General features: G+C 32.0%; 2 protein-coding genes and 2 long non-coding RNA genes across 7 annotated transcripts; 2 read left to right on the forward strand and 2 right to left on the reverse strand.

The window, feature by feature from the left end:
- Positions 1-1120: 1120 nt before the first annotated feature.
- Positions 1121-1443, reverse strand: LOC139429934 (uncharacterized). The gene is made up of 2 exons (XR_011640529.1): positions 1373-1443; positions 1121-1295 (listed from the first exon to the last, which is right to left on the reverse strand). It is a non-coding gene; the product is annotated as an uncharacterized lncRNA (long non-coding RNA).
- LOC111418131 (uncharacterized) lies at positions 1307-9294 on the forward strand. Of its 3 annotated transcripts, none has more exons than XM_023050593.2 (5): positions 1307-1546; positions 2192-2261; positions 2317-2899; positions 7989-8148; positions 8216-9294. In XM_023050593.2, exons 2-5 carry the CDS (start codon positions 2243-2245, stop codon positions 8495-8497), a joined length of 1044 nt encoding a protein of 347 aa, XP_022906361.1. In that variant the 5' UTR covers positions 1307-1546; positions 2192-2242; the 3' UTR covers positions 8498-9294. The 3 variants fall into 3 exon arrangements, with proteins under 3 accessions (XP_022906361.1, XP_022906363.1, XP_022906362.1); XM_023050595.2 differs by having other exon boundaries at positions 7989-8136; XM_023050594.2 differs by lacking the exon at positions 1307-1546 and adding an exon at positions 1574-2119.
- LOC111418130 (Na[+]-dependent inorganic phosphate cotransporter type III) lies at positions 8963-21504 on the reverse strand. 2 transcript variants are annotated; one of them, XM_023050592.2, is made up of 8 exons: positions 21398-21504; positions 20489-20820; positions 14120-14362; positions 13707-14060; positions 12672-13044; positions 12416-12601; positions 9352-9504; positions 8963-9292 (listed from the first exon to the last, which is right to left on the reverse strand). In XM_023050592.2, exons 2-8 carry the CDS (start codon positions 20679-20681, stop codon positions 9199-9201), a joined length of 1596 nt encoding a protein of 531 aa, XP_022906360.2. In that variant the 5' UTR covers positions 20682-20820; positions 21398-21504; the 3' UTR covers positions 8963-9198. The 2 variants fall into 2 exon arrangements, with proteins under 2 accessions (XP_022906360.2, XP_022906359.2); XM_023050591.2 differs by lacking the exon at positions 21398-21504 and adding an exon at positions 21036-21285.
- LOC139429932 (uncharacterized) lies at positions 14651-17728 on the forward strand. Its single transcript, XR_011640527.1, has 4 exons — positions 14651-14889; positions 14946-15112; positions 16213-16398; positions 16453-17728. It is a non-coding gene; the product is annotated as an uncharacterized lncRNA (long non-coding RNA).
- Positions 21505-21528: the final 24 nt, after the last annotated feature.

Below are 21528 nucleotides of genomic sequence, written 5' to 3' on the forward strand. Positions count from 1 at the left end.
ACTAAAGAATGAAACAAAGGATTTTCACCTCTATTAAAATTTTAAAAATAGAGAAAACGTTTATTTTTTTTAAGTAGATAATAATAATGTTGGGTCTCGTGATCGTTGTTCGTTTCGTATCGTTATAGGAAAAGAGCAGTAGAGCCGTGAGGCAGGTGGTGAGAAATATACCTGTCTGAAAAATGAGACCGAGAAAGGGATCTTTGTCCGGGGGACCCTCTCTTCTCTACCTAACTGTAGCAGACCAGGTAGTACGACAAAGAACCGAGGTACAGCACCGACCAAGAGACTTGGCTCCTTCTTCAAGAAAGCTCGTTCCTCGGTTCTTCGTTTGAGGAGGGACGCCGCCGCGCACAAGACGTAAACAAGACGAGGCGCCAAACGAAATTAGCGGTCGCACAACAAAAATTACTCCTGCTAGAGAGTAATTATTACTTCGGTTACTTCTCATTTTTTTTTTGCATTTGCTGAGGAAATAAAAAAAAGATACAGAAACGATTTCCGCGCGTGACCACTATTGTAGGGTTCAAGGGCAGTCAAACTTCTTATTTTCTCTATTGCATGACTCCAATTATTTTCTTTCATCATTATTTAAAAAAAAATTAATCGTTTCGAACAAAAACTAAAAAAATTCTTTTTGTTGTATTTAAACAAAATCGGTAAGAATTAAACTAATTATTAAAAAAACAAAGTTTTTTTTCATACCGATATCGTTAAATGGAATAAAGAATGTATTTTTTTTTGGGTTTTTTTTTCACGTATGTAATTTTTTTGATGATTTTTGCCTCCACTTTTGGATGAGTGTGGATCTAGTCATGATATCGAAAAATTGCTCAACATGCACTAAACCCTCACTCACCAAAAACCAGGGACGTTCCTCGGTCTTCAAAAACAACCCGAAAACAAAAAAAAATAACACTGCACAAGATTTAGAAGCGAGATTTCGAAACGCACGAACCTTGGTTAGCGTCAGAACACAATAAAGCCGAGAAATAAACTTTTTGAAAATGGTCCCAACGTTCACTATTGAGTGGGGGTAATAATAGCCTTTTTAACCAATGAGAATCCGACTCTTATCGAAGCGTGGGGATTTGGCGGGAAATTTAAAATAACACTAACATTTATTAATAAAAATTATTTATTTTTTTATATAATTTCGATAAAATGACTTCATTAAATGTTTTTTTCTTCAACATTTATAATTTGTTAATAATTTTAAAATAAAGCGCCCGTTTTATGAATGACGTGAAGTTGTATTGTGATTGATTTGGTTGTTGGGTATCAAACGAACCCTCCTATAATTTAAACTTTAACGTTTTTACAAGATAATTTATTTGCAAAATGTAAAATTTCCTAAAATGTGTTTACTTACATTTATTTATGTGTTAAATTAGTGTATTAAACAAGTATTTTTAAAGTTTACGGGTCGTATAGATTATTATGGTTGAAGCGTCTCAATCGAAATTGCCTAACCAAGCTGACGTAATCCACCATTTTGTATAACTTATTGACATTTCGTTATAAAATAGTGTTTTTCGAAGAAATGGTAAGTTTTCCACATTATTTTCATTGACTGAACGTTAATTAAGGATACGTTTTACCATTTGCGTACCGTTTCGGGGTAATTTTTAATCTAAAATGTCGATAGTTGTTGACAGCTTGTCTCAAAGAAAAAGAAGTGCATTTAGGAACAGAAATGTCAATTTCTCAGTTTCTGTACGTGTACTTTTGACAACTAATATAAAATATCATCCAAACCGTACAGTTCGTTCATGAAAATATTTGATTTAGGTGCTCCGTTTCCAAGATACGCCGTTGCGGTTAGGTGCGGTTATTCGGTCGATTTTTACCTTTTAATCATCGAAATCATCTTTAAAATTGACACCCCTTTTTATACAAAACTCTGGAGGGCAACAATTGGTAACATATATGACAGCTGTTTGAATAATTTCGCGGTTAAATTTTACCAAAATTGGTGTTACCACCATACTTTTACAGTTATTAATATAATGTTGATCAAACAATTTTGCTATTGTTTCAAAGTAGGCAGAGTAAAAAAACTATTTACAAATGTTGACAAAACGAATTTAGTTTGTTTGGATCATTCTGACAACATTTTGTAAGTTTGAAATTTAAAACTGACAAACTTCTAATATGATGTCTTCTATTCCATTATTTATTCCCATTACAGAAAGCTTAAGCTGCTCTTCAAATCCTGTAAAAAACACGTTGGTACCTGACCATGTCCCATGAAGAAATTGGTAATTAAACCCCATTTTTATATCAACTTACCTAAAACACCTACATTTTTTATAGAATATCAGCAGTTTCAATCCACAAGTAGTGCGGAAGAAAATGATACAGACACAGATCAGTACGATCAATCAGAATTGGTTGTTCTCAATGAAGAATATGAAGATACAAACGTCGGCGTCGTCCATAGAAGTGAACCAGTAGTAAAACGACGTGGGCATCTTCCAAAAAACGCCGTCAAGATTCTAAAAAGCTGGCTTTACGAGCATCGTTTTAACGCATACCCCACAGAAATGGAGAAACAAAACCTATCCATCGAGACCAATTTAACGTTCCTCCAAATTAGCAATTGGTTTATAAACGCCAGACGACGATATCTCCCCGAAATTATGCGTAAAGAAGGATATGATCCTAATCGGTACACAATTTCTAGACGAGGAAAAAGATTAAAGAACAACGAATCGTTTGGGAAACGAAAGAAACAACGCCGATCTCAAACTAGTGATGATTCTGAATATGATTCGGAAGAGGAAGCTGTTAATGGTTATAATCAAACTAGAATTTTGCAAAAAAAGAAATTTAATCCTTGGCAAGCAGACATTCATTATGGGTTAACTATTGATGCTGAACATCCAGCTAATAGAGGGTAAATATTTCTATTGATTTTGTTGTTAAAATATTTCATGTTTTTGTCCTAGATTAATTTCAAATTTAGAAAAATTTGTAATATGGTGTAAATATAGAGGATATTGAGGTGTAGATGTTACAATATTTCTCTGCAGAAATTTAAGAGAGGAGTAAAACACCCCATTAAGTGTTAAGTGTTTATATTTATTGTCTTGAATATGATAAGAGATATAAAGAGTTGGGTTAGATGTCCTAAAAACAATATATTTCCAAAACTGTTAAGGTTAGATTTTAAGTTTTTAATATGAGTATTTTTTCTTATTACATATAAACATGGAATATGCTTAAATAGATAATGGGGTATTTCACTACTTTAAAATGAATTTTTTAATTATATGTAAAAAATGCTATACCTATCCTCTATGTTTACACTAAATTTCAATTTTTTCTGAATTTGATAATATAAAGCCATTCCTTATTAAACCTAGCTAATATATTTAATATTAGAAAAGAAAGTAATTTTGATATTATGTTATACATACATAATGATACAGAAATGGGTTTCCTCTAAAATATTATTGTTTTTTATTGCTTATCATTTATAAATTTGTTTAATGTTAATTCTGATATATTTCCAAACGCTATTTTTGGTTTTTGAACTACCGTTGTCAAAGTAGTGAAATGATAGCCTCCAAGTGATTAGAGATCTCATAGAAAGGTCTAATGAATCATACACATCACTTCATGATTACTTCTCTATGAAATAAGTCTTGGCACAAATTATCGTAAAAGTGCACATTTATGGTAGAATAGATTGTAGATAGATTGAAATGGGGTAGTTTATGATGTCAGTTTAATATTGATTATCAATTCTTATGAAAAGGTCATATGGAATTATTATTACATATGTTGTAGAGGCACCACATTACAATGTATTCATGTTCTGCAATAATTATGAAGATCACTTCCAGATTGGTTGATAGTTTATTGAAAACTTTTGAAATACGGAATTTCTGCGGTATTAGTATTAACCACTTCCTTCATCTACTGCTAATAAATTGTCAGCGTGTTTCTTCTTACATTTTGTTTCTATGGAATCTCCCTCTCTCTTTTTTGTCTCTAGTGAAGTCTTGGCACAAATTTAAACATATAGAAAAGTGTATATTTATGGTAGAAAATGGTATTTATAACTTACTTGGAAATGAAAGTTAAAATGTTAAGATGTTAACTGAAGCTGGTGTTTTATTTTATTTTATTGAAAATGTCATATGAAATTATTATTCCATATGTTGTAGGGGCACCACATTACTACGTGGCCATGTTCTGCAATAATTATGAACACTTCCAGATTGCTTGTTAGTTTATTGAAAAATTATTTCACTGTATCCACAACATTCTGCAAAAATTTTGAAATACTGATATTCTGCGTTATTAACCACTTCCTTCATCTACTCTTCATAATTTGTCAGCGTGTTCCTTCTTAAATTTTCCTTATATGTATGTGTTCTATACAGGGTGTGTCAAATGTATGGACTATAGTCAATAACTTTGCCATTTGTGGTTTTAAAGAATTAATTAATTGTGGCGCATTTTTTTGGCGATATTTGCTTGTTTGCATTGTTTTTTGTTTCGTTGCTGTGGCAACCAACATTGCTGTTTTAAATTGGATGCATATGTTTTTTTTGCATATTTTGATAGAGGATAAATCCCTCTACGCGATGAACATATCAAATCATATGGTTGTATAAGAAAAAAATGCGTTTTCTGAAAATAATAAATCAGCAAATTAGAATCAAAGTAGGCTTTGAGGTATATACAGGGTGGTTCAGTTTTTAATCGGGAAACTTTACTAGGATGTAACACTTGCCAAAATAACACAAATTTTTTATATAACAACTCTTTTGTTTTCGAGCTATGAGTGATCAAAGATGAGCCAAAAATTTACATTTTGTTTTGTATTTCGGCTGTAAGTAAACCACAGAATTTGAAACTTTGTACGTATTTAATACTAGTTAATCAAAAGGGTTTTGAATTTCATCACCTTAGAGGGCGCAAGAGAAGTTTAAGGTATAGTTGAAGATAAGGTATTAACCAGTAGTACATACACACAAATTTTACGATTTACTTATACCCGAACTAAAAGATAAAATGTAAATTTTTGACTCAACTTTGACACCTTATAGCTCGAAAACAAAAGAGTTGCGATCCTATGTTTATATAAAAAGTTTATGTTATTTTAGCAAGTACTACGTCCTAGTAAAGTTTCCCGATTAAAAACTACACCCTTACATATGGAACTGAAACATGGCTGATGAAAGATACAAACCTTGTATATCAACAATTACCATTTAACGTCCGTTTCTCCGACGAGGCGAATTATTTGTTAAACGGACATCATTCCATATTGGATTCGAGAAGCCATACCACAGAATAATCAATATCCACAAAAGATAAATGTTTGGGCTGGCATTCTACGTGAACAAGTTATTTCACGTTTTTTTATAAACACAACATTAAATGCAGAAAGATATTTAAATCTACTGCAAAATGAAGTAGTGCCTGCGGTTGAAGCTTTGTTCCCAGGGGATAATGGTGGAATCGTTGATGACATCATATTCCAGCAAGATGGAGCACCTCCGCATTAAGGTGCGACAGTATCTAAATATACGTTTTCCTGGGAAGTGGACTGGCAGACGAGGACCAATTGAATGGCCAGCTAAGTCACCTGATTTATCGCTTTTAGTCCTCAGTTATTTGAGAGAATAACAACTGTAATACAACAAATCTCAATTGATATACTTTTGAGTAGTGTGGATAGCTTTAGACGTGGTCTTCAAAATTGTTTGGATGTAAATGATGCCCAATTTGAACATTTGTTGTAGTTACCATATCTCGGCTTAGGTTTTTTAAAGAAATTTAGTTTTTGTGATCCACGTTTTGTGTAATCTGTATATCCGTGTAAATATTATTTGAACAGTGTACAAACTTCACTTAGAGTGCGCTTTCTATCACTGTACCCATCATTAACATCATTAATATTTCATAATTGTTGAAACAGTCAATTTTTTTACATTAAAAGCAGTCAACGACGTCATTTCAACTACTTTGATTCTAATTTTCAAAAGATGCATTTTTTTCTTATACAACCATATGATTTGATATGTTCATCGCATAGAGCGATTTATTCTCTACTAAAAAACATATGTATTCCAAGGACAGTAGAATCTAACAGGACTGCCACATCCCTTGTTGTAACAACCTGCCCGCAAACTACGTCACACCATTTTCCACGCCCAGCTGTTGTTATGGTCTATGCTTTTGCTATGTTTTTTACAAGTTATATCGTAGACGTATTCGTATTATTTTTGAAGTTTTATGTTTTTAGACGTATTAATGTCTATCATATAACCTCTAAAAACAGAGACAGTTACCAGGCGTGGCAAATAGTGTGACGTAGAGTGCGGGCAGCCAACCCCTAGTGGACTACAAAAATACAATTGATGTAGCAATCTTGTTAGATTCTACTCTCCTTGTATGCATTCTATTTAAAACAACAATGTTGGTTGCCATAGCAACGAAACAAAAAACAATGCAAACAAGCAAATATATCAAAAAATGCGCCATAATTAATAAAGAAACTTTTATTTGAAACATTTTTCTTTAAAACCACAAATGACCAAGTTATTGGCTATATTCAAGACATTTGACACACCCTGTATAATTATATTATTTATCCATATTACGAATTTAATGAATTAGTTTAAAATAGAAAAAAAGCAGTAATTTCATGTCATTTATGAAAAAGTTTTATTTACTTTGAGGATCGGTGTTGATTTTTATATACCAGCTAGGTGGCATCATCAGGCAGGATGTAATAAACAAAAATATATGAAGTAGTATAAACTAAAATAAACATTATTTCCAATCAATGAAAAGTCAAGAAACTCTGAAAAACTCATAGGAATGCGCGAAATGATTAGAAAATGGTTATAGACATACAAGTCAGACTACATTTAGTTTGTAGTATATCATCAAAATTACTTGTCCATGTTATAATTTTATTAAGAATAGGTTTATTTTGATTAATTAATGTAGTTCAAAATAATATCTGTGAGAATTCACATTAAAGGCATTCCCATTGACATCACTTTATGGGAGTGAGATCAATGTCCTTGACAGTTTTAATGAAATTTCATAAGTTTGAAACTGAATAGGCAGAACTGAAATAAATTAATATTAAAAGCGTATTAGTAACAACAAACAAAAAAGCCGAAATCGATCCCTTGAGTAAATAAAACTTTTTAATAACAAGCGAGATTAAAGGTATTTTTTCTATTTTTGACTTGATTTCTCTGTTTTATTTCTGTTATCAGAAAACTCCTCTATTTAAAGAGGACAAATACCGTTGTCTGAGGAGGTACTATTTTAATCTAATTTCTTTGTGTTAATTTTTAGAAAGATGTGCAAAAGTACTAATCCTTATTTCCCATGCTCTTAAAATAGCAGTAAAGTGCAGGAAAATGTAGTCAGATAAAGCAATATTTGTAGCTAAAAAAAGGTATCTTTTGTCTAAATCGATCAGTTATTTTTGTTTAAATGTACCAATGTGATTTTACCTCTAAAATGTTTAACATAACAAGACAATAAACGAAGCAGTAACAATTGGTATGAAAATTATGTTATGATTCCGCATTAAAAGTCGTTCGAGCAAAACATGATTTATGTTCCGCGTTTCATTGTTTGAAAAATCATTGTACTGTGGTGGAATTTGCGCTATGCAACAAGTATTTTAGAATTATTACAACATACTCAGAAAAAAATTAATTAAGGTCATTTGCATTTATTATTTTAACAATAAAAAATTCAAACACTTCAGCATCGACTTTTGTATGATGAAAACACTAAAAGTATTAAATTTATGTAAATACTGGTAAAATCTAAAATCTAAAATCTAAATCATCAACTTTAAACTTACAAGTTAACGTTTAAAATTTGACTTATGACAAACAGGAAATCTCGATTTTATTGTTTTTTATTCAACCTATATTGAATAATAATTTCTTTGAATTGCATGTAAAAATAGTAATAATTCTTTATATATTTTTAAGGGGTGGAAGTGTTGATGTTGAAACATTTGAAGAAAATATTGTTACTAACGCTCATCAAATTACTACAAACGCTTCTAATTTGATATTAGTCAAGACTGCATCTGGTAAAAATGTTGTACTCAAAGTAGTGCCTCAAAACAGCCTTGAAGTAAGTTTCAATGTACGTACAAATCCGAATATTATTTAAAACTTTTTTCATAATTTCGTTCTTTTTTTATTGTATTTAGGATAAAGGTGTGCTACAAACAAAAGCTGTTAGTGTAAGTCCTTTGGGCTCAACAACAAATGTAAAGGAAGAGTTTGTAGATGAAGTTGAAACATTTTTTGATAGTGAAGTAAAAATGGAAACTCCTGGTGAATGTGAAAATGAAGCCATATTGCCGGATGATGAGACGTTTTTAAGTGAGAATCTGTTTGATAATGAGCTGGCGACGAAAACTTTTGAAGATGAGGTCTTTGTGAATGAGGTGACGATAGATGAATCGAACATAAAAGAAGAGGTTCAGTGAAAAATTAAAAAAAAAAAAAAATGGTTTTCTTCGTTAGCGCAATTGTATTATAAAGTATACTTACATCTAAACAAGAAAAAGCCGTTGGATTAGTTTATTTTGTACTATATTTCGTATATTATTTATGAAGCAATTTAAATGGTTTATAAGCAATTTAATATTTTTACATATTAATTACACCACATTTATTAATTCTGAAATTAAAATTAGGTACCGAGCGGAAAAAAATGAGGATAAAAAGAAAATAATAACAAGAGTTTGGGATTTTTTTCTAAAAAAATTTATTGACCTAGTCTCCGTACTTTCCTTCTATTTTGTTTTTCAACATGCGCATCTCCAATTGTTACAACAGTAATACAAAATATATTCTAGAAAATAAATTAATGTGGTTTTTAAGTTACATCCATTCAAACAAAAATCCAACACTCTCCACAAATTAAAAAAAAAAAAGAAGAAAAAACAACACCGGTTTAACGGCAAATTTATTCTTTTAAAGATCACAGATTCTTTTTGTTTTTTGGGTATATTTATTTGCCTGGGCAAGGTGAGACAAGTACCGTAGTATTTATTTTTTTTGTAAAAACTATAACAGTGTATGTACGAAAAAGTAGATACTTTATTGAATTAATTAATCCTGACGTAACGGCTTTAATTCTTATATTATTTTTTAAATAATTTTTGTTTTGGAAACAATTAAATAATTAATAGCTGACAACATTTTGTAACAGAAACATGCAACCAGCTGAGAGCAAAGCCGCAACAGGCACCGTTACTACCCAGGCATAAATTATATTCCTGCAAAAAAAAAAAGAAATTTAGATAAAAAAATTATTGTCAAAAAAAATTAATTTTACCTAAACAAGTGCCAGTCAACGCCCTTCTTTGAAGAACTAAAATATCCGACGAATACTACAGAACCTACTTTACAATGAGTAGTCGAGATTGGTAATCCAATTTTACTTGCAAATAATACTGTAAATGCTGCTCCAATTTCTATTGTGAAACCGCTATAAAAAAAAATTTATGTTTATGCAACGCAGAACAGTTTAAATATCCTGATGGATGAGATTATCCCAGATAACAAATTTTAGGTTTAGTTTTGCTAAGTTATTTTTATTTTATAGAGTTTTCAATATGTATTAACCCTTTGTGATGAGGTTTATGCGAATTTAGATGTACAGTAAAACCTTGATATAACGAATCTCGTTAAAACGGACTTAATTATTTATTTAATACATCAATATATTTGAATAATAAATGTTAGCGTTTATAGATAGAATTCAACTTTGGTTATTACCCAAGTTGGTCTATTCTTCTTCTTTATTATTTCCCCTAGATGCCATCATAGCGTTGGGGTGTTGTCCATCTTCTAAAAGTACGTCTATTCTTTGCCATATTCTTCACTTCCTCCTGTCTTGCGCACTATCTCGTCCACTCCATCCTCCCTTTTATCCTTGGTGCTTCTCCTTCGTTTTCCAACTATTCCCATTTTCATTACTCCTCTGGCATTCTGACCAAGAGTCCATACCAGCTCAGCTCTTTGTTTTATATTTCAGTTACCAGCGGTATTTGTTCTAAATCATCTCTTATAGTTTTGTTTCTAATCCGATTTTTCTTGTTTTCCCCACAATCTTTCTTAAAAATTTACTGTTATTTCTGATTTGTGTTTATCTCTCATCAGCCATGTTTCAGCTCTACATTATACAAGATATCTAAATTCACGCGAAAGATTTTAGCGGGTGATTTTTCAGCGAAAATTAAGGGGGGTCGTCTTTCATATAACTTTTTAGTCAAAACCACTTATCCCTTGACATTTTACAACTAACAAATTGTTAGTTTGATCACAAAAAATAAAATAATGCTGAGATCAATTTGACATAACTTCATTTTTTTGACTAATCATAACCAAGCTCTGAATTAATTCACGTGAATTTGTGTATTATTTTATTTTTTTGTGATTAAACTAACGATTTCAGGAGAAAATGTTAAGAGACAAAAAAGTTGCGTATTGAATCCCACTATTTAAATCAAGTTTTTAAATAGAAAAATGTAGACGCATTAAAAAGTTCTGATGAAAAGTATTATAAGGGTACATTTCTTCGCCCCCTTGTAATAACATTTTAAGATTATACAAATTGTCAAAAAGTGTCATTTCATTAGTAATAGTTATCTGTCAAATTTCATCCTTCCAAATTCCTCCATAGTGGATTTATTAAAGAATAACCATTTTTTCCCTTAATTTTAGAGGGCTGTAACTTGGAGGATATGTGGTTTTGACGAAAATTTTCGTTGAAAAATCACCCCTTTAAAATCTTTCGCATCAATTTTTCTTTGTACTTCTGTTTTCGTACTTGCTATCAGTATTACATTGTTTGCATACGCTAGGTCAAAGGTCTTCATTATGTGTTAATTTGTAGTAACATATTGTGGAAGGTCTTAGTCTTGTTTTACACTTCTTAATCATTTGATCCATAAAGGAGAGGCACAGCCTGAGCCCCTGTTTCATACCCTTTTCCATATTAAAGTTTTCAGACATTTCTCCATTTCGCCTGACGAAAGGCACCCCTGACGCACCGTCAGGGGTGCCTTTTACCTTAATATATACACTTTCAATTGTTCTTTGTAATTTTTTGTTGATATCTAAAGCTTGTAAGGTTTTTCATATTTCTCCTTTTGGTACTATATTAAAGACTACTGCTAGGTCCACAAATGTTTAGGTATGTGTCCTTACCCATTTCTATGCAAGATTTCTCATATATGGTCTTGTGACTGCTTGGTGGGTCACGAAACGCCGCTTTTTCCTCTTCCAATTTATCTTCTGTTTCCTTTCTTAGGCGTTTTTCTAGTATTTTTGAGTATATTTTTAGAACAACCCACGCGACGAGACACGCTGCTCTTAAATTTTTACATTTTCTGGTTTCCCCCTTCTTATGTATTGGGGTAATAATATTATTTTCTCAATCGCTTGGTATTGTCTCCATACACCATACCTGCTTATATATTTCCCACATCTCTGTCTTCAGTTTATCCCTTCTTTAGTAACTCCAGAGCTATATTATCTTTCTTGTCTTTAGGCCCACCTCTACTTCTTCCATCCCTATCTCCTCTTCACCCATTCCTTCCTCATCCTCAACCTCATTGTCTTCCTCTCCCATCACTTCCTTGTAGCGTTTTCTCTTTATTAAATTTTGCGCTGTAATGTTCGTTCCATGCCCTTAATATTTCTTTACTTGATGTTTTTTGATCGCCGTTTTGATCTTTGATGTTCCTTATTTGTTTGGCTTCCTTTCAATCTCTTGATCGTATTCCAGAATTTCTGATTACCTGTGAAATCTTTCCCAGGAATTTGCCATAACTTCTTTATAATTTCCTTTGCCTCATTTCGTTTTTGGCGATATTCCTCGTTAGTTTGTTGCTTTCCACATTGGTTGTATCTAATCCATACTCGTTTCTTCTCCTGTACCTTTTCTTTTACTGTGTTGTTCCACCAGCTCGTTCGTTTCTACTTACAATTAACGGTTTTCATTCCACATTCTCCTCCGCCATTTTGATTGTGGTTTCTTTTACCTTTTGCCGTTTTTGCTTTGCCTTTTCCACGTGCATGTTCCAGTCTTGTCTATTCCCTTGTTCTTCCATTATAATTAGGTTATCCATTAACTTCCTTTGGTACTCTTCCTGTTTTTCAGTCTTCTCCAACTCCTCAATCCTAAGTCATCTTTGTTTTATGTTTGTGTTGCTCTATTCCAAGTTCATAAATGTATAAACCCGAATCTTTCTAGCTCTAGGTTTAGTGTTAGTTCTAGTTTTAATTATAATTCAGTGTTAAATTGTATATTTTGATTGAACTAGTATTAATCCATTATATCAAGATTTTACATATTTGAAATTATAAAAAGATTGAATATCATTGATACTTACGTAGAAGGTGTAATTTTAGTGAGATCTTCACCAATAGTTTGTATGACCCTGCGGCCCCACAGCCATAAACCAACGGAGATTCCAACTCCACCATAAATTAAGAGGTAAAAAGGTGTTTCAGATTTTTGTTCCACAGAACCTTCTTTAAAAATTAACCAAACAGCAATCAATGGACCAATGGCATTACTATTATAAACAAAAAAAAATTATTTAAATAAGTTGGAAAGAAAATATAATAAAATTAGTAATTTTTTACCTGACGTCATTTCCTCCATGGGCAAAACTCCCAAATATAGCTGTCAAAATTTGCAAGAAACTAAAAAGTTTCGATACTTGAGGTGTTTCTTGTTCTCCAATTTCTTGCATTTCAACATCCCCGTTTCCATTACTCTTCTTTACTTGGCTAACGATGAGGGGTACTGCGCTTGAATTTGGTGTCATCACACTTTCGACGATTTGATTATTACCATTAGCAGGGGTATAACCGTTTTTATCGGAATTACTAAACGGGAACACGTATTTTTTTGTGCTTTTGTCCATGGGAAGCATTTCATTCGCTTCCGTTATTTGACGATCGCTTATATGAGAATTACGATTTGATCGTTTTGGACTTCCCTCTGGAGTAGGATCTAATAAGAATTTAAAAACATTAAAAATTAAGTTGTTTATGTATCTATGAATGAAATGGATAAGAAACGTCATTTACATTGAAATATGTTATTTTATTATATTAAAATGTAGGTTTTGGAAGAAATCCAAGAATTTATCGTTATAATACAAGAATAGCAAAATAATTTAAATTATAGCGTAATAATATTAACGATTGAGTTAAAAATATTCAAATCCGGTATAAATATTAAGTTGAGTCAGTTTAAACGTTTCTTAACAACTTGTTTTGATAGTTTTAAGATAAGGTATTAACTTATTCTGTTACAAATTTTTGTTATCAATAAAACAAATCTAAATGGAATATTAAAAAAAAACAAATTTATCAACTTAAAATTTTTCCATTATATTAACTATTCTTGTACCATTAACATTGATGACTCAAAAAAAAAATAATAAAACCTCAGCATATATTTTTAAAACACTTAATTTTATCTAATTTTCTATGCTCAGCTTTTTTAATTAAGTCGTAGAATATAAAAATAAATTAAAAACTTTCACATGACTTTCCAAAAATAAACAACCTATAATAGGTGCCCGGAACTTAATTACATTCATTTTTGGCATAAAGTCAAATGCGACTTCGACCTTTATAAAAAAAACTAAAAAAAGATCGTTTTCTTACCGCATGATTCTCCAATATTAAAATTGACGGCGTTTTCTCGCTGAATGTCCCTCATAATTTTCTTCTTTTGCCATGGGACAACAAAGAGCCTTACGACGATTATTGTAATAATTCCGATACATAAACTTGCAACAATTGCGATCCACATTGGTATATTATCCATGTAAAGTAATTTGGGTCCATCATGGATAATCGAAAATACGTTTATAATTATAGTTAATCCGTAGAAAATTGGTAAAGCTAAGAGGCCGGCCTCAAAAGAATCTTTTTTTGATAAAATTAATTTTTTTATTATCCAATATACAAGTAATGAGGTAATTCCGCTAAGTACAGGTGAGATAAACCAAGATCCAACTAACAAAAATAATCAATTATTAATGGGGTTACATCAAAAAGAGGATTATACAACTTACTTATTGTAAATAAAGTATTCCAATGTAAGCCTTTAGTTCCTTTTGCAACTAAACTAAAACCTATTGATGACCCAACTATGCTGTGTGTTCCAGAAATTGGTAACTTGAAAAATGTTGCAACCAAAAGCCAAACTGCGCTTGAAGCCAACGCGCTTAAACAGCCTAACATTAACAGGACTTCTTCGTCTTTGTACATTGTTATGTCTAAGATACCTTTTCGCATTGTATCCGATACTTTGTAACCTGCAAAAATAATAATTATACAAAAAATTAATTTTTGCTTGGAAATAATTTCAAAAGTATAATCTTAATTACTCTTTAATTATTATTACTTTCAAGACATAATATGCAAACGTATAAATGTAGTAAATTTATATTTAGAATCAAGAATATGTGCAGCAATTGTGTCTTGTTTAGTCTGAATAGGTACAAATATACCTGGACTTGTACAAATGATTACTTTAGGCAAAGCAAGATTTTCCACGAAGAGGAAGATTTAATAAATCGGTGTAAGAGATATACTTTGTTTTAGATTTTATTTCTGCCTATATTTTATATGGTTTCTGCGCAGGTTTATGAAGACCCTCTACAAAATGCTATTCAAAGTCCATATTGGAAGTGAAGACAGTTTTGTAGATGAATTCTTTATATTATGAAGTAGAAATGAGGATAAGTATACTTCTAAGGAGAATGTCGATGGATGTTAATAGACAATGCACAAGGGCAACCCAAAAGCACCAATAAAGAAGTTGATGAAATGCCTAAGGCAGGTAATCATTGCAAATTAAATATGCTGCTGGAGCTAATTCTACTTTTAAAGTTACAGATGTGAAGATTCTATTCCATGAGGTGTTAACAAGGTAACTGAATGAAAATGAAAATAAAACTAGAAGCGTGGAACGAAAAAGGAATACCAAAGATGATGTAGACAATTGACACTGTATTATAATGTATAGTGAACTGCCATTACTAATCCATTGCTGTGTTTAGAAGGTAAGATTACTTATTTCCTGAGTTGTTTAGATACAACGTATTGTTTCTTGCTTCTTCTTCTTATTTTAGAGACTAGCCCTGTTTTTTTCCATTTCTGCTCTTCATTTCTTTCTTTCCTCTTCCTACTTCTGTTTATATGGGTTGTTATCTTGTGATGACGACGTCCAACTCCCATAGTAGCGTTTATGTGGTCTTCCTAGGAGTCTGGTTTTTGCGTTTGAATGTTCTCTGCCAAACTTTCTTCCTCATCATTTCAACATGATTCCTCCAGTATGTGCTCGATCTTCCTCCATATGTGAGGTTGGTGTATATATAGTTTTATAAATTAATAATTTTGTACTTGTTCTTACTTCCTTCTTGCTCACAATTGTGTTATTCATTTGGTAATATACATTACTTGCTTTTTGTATTCTATTTTGTATTTCTCTGTCTATTGTTCCATTCTCAGTAATAATCGTGCCTAAGTATTCACATTTATCCACAATTTCCAGTCTCTCCCTATTTATCATATTTATGTTTTTATCCTTTTCCCCTTTAGTAATCTTGGTTTTCTTTATATTTATTTGCAGTCCCCTTTCTTCCAAATAGGTTTTCCAGGTGGCTATCTTTCTATGTACTTGCTATCAGTATTAGATCGTTTGCATGCATTAGGTCAAAGGTCTTCATTGGTGTTAACTTGTAGTAACATATTGTGGAAGGTCTTGGTCTTATTTTATACGTCTTAATTATTTGATCCATAAAGGAGAGACTCAGGCTGTGCCCCTGTTTCATACCCTTTTCCATATTAAAGTTTTCGGACATTTCTCCATTTAGCCTGACGCACCCTTTTACATTACTATACATATACACTTTCAATTGTTCTTTGTAATTTTTTGTTTATATGTAAAGCTTGTAAGGCTTTCCCTATTTCTTCTTTTGGTACTGTATTAAAGGCTGCTGTTAGGTCCACAAATCTAGGTATGTGTTCTTACCCATTTCTATGCAAGATTTCTCATATGTGGACTGCCTGGTGGGTCGCGAAACGCCACTTTTTCCTCTTCCAATTTATCTTCCGTTTCCTTTCCTAGGCGTTTTTCTTGTATTTTTATGTATATTTTTAGAGCTACCGACGAGAATTCCGTATTGTAAAGTCCATATTGGAAGTGAAGACGGTTTTGTAGTTCTTTATATTATGAAGAAATGAGGATGAGTATACTTCTAAGGAGAATGTCGATGGATGGTAATGAACAATGCACAAGGACAATCCAAAAGCACCAATAAAGAACTTGATGAAATGGCTAAGGCAGGTAATCATTGCAAGTAGTATGTTGCTTGAGCTAATTCTACTTTTAAAGTTATAGATGTGAAGATTCTATTCCATGAGGTGTTAACACGGCAACTGAATGAAAATGGGAATAAAACTAGAAACGTGGAACGAAAAAAGAAGATCAAAGATGATGTAGACGATTATTATTACTAATTTATTTCGGTGTTTAGAAGGTAAGTTGACTTATTTCCTGAGTTGTTTAGATACAACGTATTGTTTCTTGCTTCTTCTTCTTTTTTTCCATTTCTGCTCTTCATTTCTTTCTTTCCTCTTCCCACTTCCGTTTATATGGATTGTTATCTTGTGATGACGACGTCTAACTCCCATGTTAGTATTTATGTGGTTTTCCTGGGAGTCTGGTTTTTGCGTTTGGATGTTCTCTGCCAAACATTCCTCACCCATCCTTTCAACATGATTCCTCCAATATCTTCTTCTCGATTTTGTCCACCTGACCACATCCTGTACCTCGCTTCTTACCCTGTCTCGCAAGCTTAAGCCTGTAAGAGTGTAATAGTTAAGGTTCCATCTCTGTGACTCTTATGACTTGTTTCGTTGTTGATGCTTCGACTCTTGTCTTGGCTGTGTATGTTAGCAGTGACCTTGCATCGGTTTTATAGATTCTTACTTTATTTTTGCCGTCATGTGTTTGTTTCGTCGTATGATGTCCCGTAGGCAACCAGATATTACTGTGGTTTTGGTTGCCTGTCATTTTACTTCATGTCTGGTGTTCTTATTGCTTAATATATCGACTCCTAGACATTTAAACTGCATAACCTGTTGGAGCTTTGGCAATGACCATTTATTGTGTCTTTTGGTAGAAATTTGCATGTTGTATTGTTCTGGGTTGTTTTCAGTTTAAACAGCAATTTATCAGTTTATTTCTTTTATTTGTTATTTTTTTCATATTTCTCTCCCTTCTAGTTTGAATGAGTACTCTCTGCCGACATTCTCCATACGTGTCCCAGCCTCTGGTTTTTAATCCACGTTGATAGTTCTGTTCCTTCCTGCAGTTTTCATATCTCCTAGTTCATTAGTTGTCTCCATTGAGCCATATTTGTATCATATTTTGGCCTATATATATCCTTCGTAAGATTTTTCTCCTAACATTTTGTCCATGTTTCAAATCCATAGCTTACTACAGGACGAATGAGCGTCTTGTACATCCATGTTATAAAATAGTGAAGCAAATAATTTCATCTCCGTCTTTGCTGCTGCACTGTTCTTTGAGATAATCCGATGAGGCTTTGAAGTCTGGGTAAATACAACAATCGCACAAATGCTCTTTAAGGTTGGAAATTTTCTTGGAATACTTGAAAGAGGGATCGCAAGAACAGAACTAACCCTAAGATTCTTTTCTAGTGTTAGGCAACCTTTTAGACTCAAAAGAACCTCCAATAAATCTTCAGAAAAGAAAAATGCGTTAAACAAGACGCACATATGAGCTGAATTGATCTCTGCCAGAAGTCAAGCAAATAAAGGAATTAAACGGCCCGAAAAGAAGTCGAAAATATTGATTATATTTACTGCGTATTGCATACATTGAAAGGTAGAGTTTTGATCGCCATAGAGATTACATTCTTTTTGATAATGCCGTTTCTTAGTTCAGATGGGTTAGAAGTAAAAAAGATAGACGGATTTATTATTACCTTATGGGCAAAGCCAAACTTAGTGTGTATATTGATCAGGGGCCAGTAGAGAATGCCGTAACCGCTACAAATGATATTGGCGTTTATGCCAATAGTGATAAACGTGAACGGAAGTTGTGAGAACAAAAGCAACACATATTATTACTTGGATCAAGCGTCATATTAAAAGTTTCCCCCCCTTTCCAATCCAACCTACACAAAAATTTATGAAAAAGAATATGGGAGAATGCTGTTAAGATAGAGTATATTTTATAAATTTTAAAAAAGTTATAGGAGTAACTTTCTTTAAACCACGAAAAAAGGAGTAAACAACTTTAAAAGTACGAAATCTCGAATACTAGTTACTGTGTAACTTTAAATAAATACCATCCTCAAACAAAATCAGTTAATTTTCAAGTATATATGGTGAACAGAAAAGGAATCAGCTTATTTATATTGGAACATAATGTTTTGCAAACATTAAGGACATTCCTATATAGAAGTAAAATCCATCCATACTATCATAGATTCTGGCAAAGATAGCGTACGAGTGTAAACAATAACACTTTGAAATGCAATAATGCGAAATACTTTTTGCATGACACTACAATAATTTTTTAAACTAAAAGCATTAAAAACCACTCAACCGATCTTCTACGTTATATTCAAAACTTTATTCTAACATATACTAGAAATAAATAGTTTTATTTTCTTTAGTATCTTTAACAAAAATATTTTCCTCCGATGTTTTGCTTACTCTAATTTATTGAAATAGACGTTGACTAAGGCAGGAAGTGTTAAGTAAACATAATACGTAAAATGTATTAAATAATGAAAATCTTGCGATATTCCTAAATCTTTTTATGACTTGGCCATCTTTTGTAGTAAATCTAGATGTGAAATATATACACAATATATAGATGCTATTACCATTGTCGAATGCAACAAAGTTAAAAGTAAAATGCCAAAATTATGAACATATTAAAGTAAATCACATTTTAGGAAATCCTTTCAAATGGTGTAAGATGAAAAAACCTATTATCAGTGCAAGACCAATTTGCTAAGAGATTTTTATGGACTCAAAACACAAGAAACGTGTGAAAACGTATACTTAGTTCTGGCAGAAAGAATGAGAACAGATAATCTTTCTAATGTCTTAAATGTAATTTTACCAAATCCATTGAGTTAATTAATTATTGTACCCGACGTCATCATTGCAAGTATACAACCTAATACGCAAATCGCGTATTGCAATACCAATACTGTGATGTTGGTTGCATAATTGTAATGATGACGTACGATAATTCATTAACCCACTGTATTTTGATACCTTCGTTTCTTCAACGCCGTTGATTCTACCATTACACACCTTCATTACTGCACATATTAGTGATTCAAAATATCTACGCTGCCAACCCAAAACGGAATAAATGACATTTACTGGATTTCCCAAGAAACACAAAAAAATTTCATCACGTCCTAATGATATAAGCATTAGCGCAAACTTTAAACCAATATTGTAGCGATTATGCCGCTTGGTGTAGCTAAGTAAAAAGTGACTATTTTGGCTTTTATGCCGTTTTGGCTGGGCAGCGATATATCGTTTAAACTTTCATTAAAATTGACAAAGTAAAATTTTGTGACTGAAATAACATATTACCTACTAAAACGAATTTTGATTATGTTCTTACAAAAAAAGTTTGAATCTTTTACTGTTTGATTGGGTGCCTATACAACGCTTATAACCATAATAAATTTACATGTATTAAAATCTTTCAACATTATAACCATTTTATAGTTAGTCAACTCAAAATTTTAATATTGATCATCAAAAACGTGATAACAACAAACTTTTATGATCCATCAAATAATTTGAACACTAATTAAGTAAATTCTGCTTTCCAACAAATTTTCTATTTAAAGCTTACCTTTTTATATGCAATTTTTTATCTAATTATGAGTCACATGTATATTTATAATTCTAAAAGTAATCATGAAATCTCAAAAATTTATAAAAACTTCCTGTTATACCCAACTAAACACGTCATATTTAGCAAACATTAAAATGAGGTTATTTTAAGAATTAGGAAGAGCAATAAAAATGTTTTCTTAATTTTGAATTGCAAATTAACTTAACTATATTGAATTTACTGTTTGTGATGTTTATTATTTACAAATTCCAATATAAAATATGTAAATAGTGATTATATTTCAGTAATCAAATTTATTTTTGGGGTTTTCAACTTCTTAATTAACTATTTATTCATTTTGTATTTTTGATTAAATGACATTCAATCAGCTTTATAAGAAAATGTTCCAATTAGTGCTGGAAGAAATTGGATTTATCCAGTTTTAACAATTAATATTTTTATTAATGCCCATATGTTCCCATAAAACATAATGATATCTAATCAATTTGTTTTCCCAAGCTAATAATTTACTTACCAATAAGTACAGATCCAGCAATTTCGAATATAGTGGCCAAAACACATGCCTGCATGAGGGTGAGCACTTTTGAGCCAACGCTTGTTCCAAATGAATTAGCGACGTCATTGGCCCCAATACCAAAAGCAAGGGCGAAGGCAATAATGAAGCCCACAATAACAATCCAATAGAGTGCAGTTGAATATGGTTCCATTATTTTTTCGTTTTTGATCTCAAAAAATTGATTTATTTTGTATTTATGAAATTATTTTAAAAAAAGGATAGGTATGGTAACGAATCTTATTTGAATTTTTTGCTATTGACCCCTGTGGTTCATCATACTGGATGGTGTTCTAGAAAGGAAATGTTACAAATAGAATTTCGTCGAACAAAATTAAGTTTTCTACATTTATAGATTATACCGAAAATAGAAAGATCGAATTGCAAACGGAACTGTTGATGAAATTCGGTTGCGAATATTATTACAAAATCAATAAAGTGGGTATTATTGAATAGAGGCGGGAGAAGCAAAGAGAAGTAAAACGAAAATTATTGATCGTTTACGTACCCATTGAACAATAAGTTTAACACACTCATATTTGATGATAAATAGTTAATTTTTTATGATATAACTGTGTTCGTGTTTACTACGAATACTTTCGCAGCGTGAACTGTTGGTTAAAAACTCAGACGCCGGGTAACACGTAAACTGCGGATACTCCGATCGATTCGGTACGGATTTCGATGGGGGAAAGCACGTGGTAGACCTCGACTACTAAAAACCGAGTCGAACTAACTTTAGAAATTGCGCAAGATCAAAATGTACTGTATAGGGAGAGACGCGCTACTTCAAATATATATAAAACCCTACTCTTTTTTATCTCGTAACTGAATGGGGATTATCATCGCGTGCCTACGCTAATTTTTTACCTTTTAATTATCGTCGTCTACAGACCACCAGAACGAAGAGTAACAACACGTGAACGCCATGTTAAACAGGAATAGAACGAGAACGCCGGCAAAGAACGTGCAACTGCGCAAGACACGTGCCCGCCCGAATT

This window comes from Onthophagus taurus, chromosome 6 (genome assembly GCF_036711975.1).
Source record: "Onthophagus taurus isolate NC chromosome 6, IU_Otau_3.0, whole genome shotgun sequence".
In the NCBI taxonomy this organism is placed as follows: domain Eukaryota; kingdom Metazoa; phylum Arthropoda; class Insecta; order Coleoptera; family Scarabaeidae; genus Onthophagus; species Onthophagus taurus.